This window comes from Trypanosoma equiperdum (genome assembly GCF_001457755.1).
Source record: "Trypanosoma equiperdum strain OVI genome assembly, contig: ctg_344, whole genome shotgun sequence".
Classification (NCBI taxonomy): domain Eukaryota; phylum Euglenozoa; class Kinetoplastea; order Trypanosomatida; family Trypanosomatidae; genus Trypanosoma; species Trypanosoma equiperdum.
Window position 1 is genome coordinate 1 of NW_027124248.1, and position 2,889 is coordinate 2,889.

A 2,889-nucleotide genomic window follows, 5' to 3' on the forward strand; every position below is an offset into this window, starting at 1 on the left:
TAATAATGATAATAATAGAAGAGTATTGTGAATGTGTGCATATACGAATATTATTATAAGAGCAGTAATAATAATAATGATAATAAAAATGGTAATGGTAATAATAATAATGATAGGAGAGTGTTGGCAGTCTGTATCGTAATTGTGTTGACAATTATACTAAATTCAGCAGGCTGTGTAAACTAGAGCTGGCAAAAGCCAGCAGGATGCGCCGGCACGACAGAAACCGTGTGAAAAGAGTTAAAATGCTATGTATGCACTATATTCAGCGCCACAAGCAAAAGGGACAAGAACATCAGAAAGAGAAGCAAGGCAAGCATCAATGCTTGTGGCTGGTTTGATGACGACAGCACAAGGGCCTTTATACTAGGAATCCACGAAACATCTGTAATTGGTGGCCCTGTAACCAGGCGCAGCACGGATGTTCGAGCACAAATGGCTAAAGGCAACATTACTGATAACAACGCAGCTGCCACCTACAGACATAATAATCATAACCTGTTGTCTGCCAAAGACGGCATTGATGCCCCTGACACAATATGGCCGTTTGGTATTCAAAAAGATTAATGCGCTAACACACTCGGCAGCACCGCCAAAATCATTGAAGATTTGGAGAACTAATGTGGGTTTATTGAATATTCTACAGAAATTTTGTACAGAAGGAAATATATACAATGAGAAGTCAGTCTAGGATGAGGATCAGCACACACTGCATATCCAAGTAAGCGCAATGTATCAAACGCTGTTATCGAAATTAAATAACAGGACCCCTGATTTTTTTTAAAGCGGCAAAAGTGTAAAACCAGAGCCGTGTGCCGCCAGAAGCCGGTGGTGCTAACTTTAGCTGCCGCGTTCCCCACAGGCGAAACCGCACTAGCCAGCGAGTCAGCAGGAGACAGGGCACTTTGCGGCGTTTGCAGTATTCAACGACAAAGGCCAAAAGTAACGGAAGCTTCCGACAGAGGCACCATACAATGCAGACTCGAAACGCTGATAAAAGCAAATCTAGCAACATCAGCCGAAGCTTACTTTAAAACCAAAGACGGTGCCTTCAAAAAAGAAGGTGGGCTGTCAGTGACGATCGGCGGTCTTGTAACCACCAGTTGAGCGGCAAGACTCGTGATTATTCGCCATTGTTCAGGATAGTGGCGACCGCACAAAAGCGACTACCGAAGCTTTTAGTCAGCGTTTACTTAACACGCCCGGATCTCTGCAGACGCCTTCTCACACAAATTTTCTAGGAAAAAAAGCCATGCAAACCCACGCGACGCCAAGGGCGACGCCGGCGGCAGTTCTCTCTCTATTGCTCATAACGGCAGCAACCACGAACATCGACGCGGCCGCGGGCGGTGCTCTAGTCAAGAACGAATGGTCAAAACTGGCAAAATTCACGAAACACATGGCGAAGGTACCAGCGCGGGCGCGAAGGTTGATAGAACAGCGGTACGGTGCTCTAAAGCGCCTGCAGTTATACCGCGCGCGGGCGGCGGCGTACACCAAATTCAGCGGCGACAATAACACCGAAAAAACTTGGCAGCCGATACAAATAGCCATTGCGCAGGAATTGGATCATCTGGCGAACGACTTCAGCACAAAAACTCAAGAGGCGATCGAGGCAGCAGCAAGCGCAGAATTCGTCAGGGGCGGCATAACAGAATTTTTCGAAGTCGCAGCAAAGGCTTACGGCGCGGCCAACAGCGGCTGCCTCACAACAGCGGCAAACACGGGCGACGCCGCAGCCAACGAAGTAAGCAACATACAAGGACTGGCTGCAGACGGCCCAGACATCAACCCACCGACAACTTCGGGGGGAGAAACGGAAATAGAAGGCATCGGCCCAGCAGGATTTGAAGGGCTCGCAACAACAACCGGCCTCGGAGACGACGCCCTCAGCGCAGCGGCCAACTGCAACCTATTCAAGGCGGCGAGCGGCGGCATCATACAAGGCAGGGGAATAGCAGCCAAGATGTATTTTGCCCTAGGCTACCTAGGCAAAGACCCAACAGACGCGACAGGGACCCCAGCAGACGGCACCAACTTAAACCAGGTGCCAGACACAGCGGCGACTCGACCACTACGCTACTACAAAGCAGCATACGACGCGGTCAAAAAATTAAAGCACGGGGCGAGCTTTGCACCAGAGCCACTCGACCCAACAAAGATAACCAGCCTTAAAAACAGCCACAGCTTCAAAACAGCTGTCAAAAACGTCTTATTAGGGCAAGATGGCGACTACACGGGCAGCGACGAGCCGGCAGTGACGAACAAAATAAATCAAGTTTATAAACAACAGGACTCCGATTTCCAGCAGCAGTTTTGGGGGAAATTGGAACAAGTAGACGTCCCAAAAGAAGCTGGTGGTGGCCCCAACACAAAACTTTCTCAAATGCAGTCACTTGACAAATTGCAGCAAGCTTTACAATACTTCACGCACCAGAGAGAAACCATATTAATCAATAAGATCAACCAGCTTCAAAGCGCAGCAGCTGCAAAGGCAGAAAAATCACAAACTGCAGAAAACAAGGAGAAAGTTTGCAATGCAGCAGGAGATGACGCAAGCAAATGTAAGGCACTAGAAAAAGAAGGGTGCGTTTTTAACGAACAAGACAAAAAGTGTGAGTTGAAAAAGGATGTGAAAGAAAAACTAGAAAAAACAAACCAAGAAACAGGTGCAGATGGAAAAACTACAAACGCCACAGCAAGCAATTCGTTTGTTATTAAGAAGGCACGTCTTTTGCTTGCAGTTTTGCTTTTTTAATTTTTCCCCCCTCTTTTAAAAATTTTCCTTTGCTAAATTCTTGCTATTTGATATATTTTAACACGTAAGTTACCTGAAAAAAATTGAACTGTTTTTGTAAAGTTGACTGTATGATTGTCTAGAAATTTTTT

General features: G+C 46.6%; 1 protein-coding gene across 1 annotated transcript; it reads left to right on the top strand.

Moving 5' to 3' along the window:
- Positions 1–1,252: 1,252 nt before the first annotated feature.
- Positions 1,253–2,758, top strand: TEOVI_000128900 (Trypanosome variant surface glycoprotein (A-type), putative; the record flags this gene model as incomplete). The annotated part of the gene is made up of 1 exon (XM_067224530.1): positions 1,253–2,758. One exon carries the CDS (start codon positions 1,253–1,255, stop codon positions 2,756–2,758), a length of 1,506 nt encoding a protein of 501 aa, XP_067080631.1.
- Between the last annotated feature and the right edge of the window lie 131 nt (positions 2,759–2,889).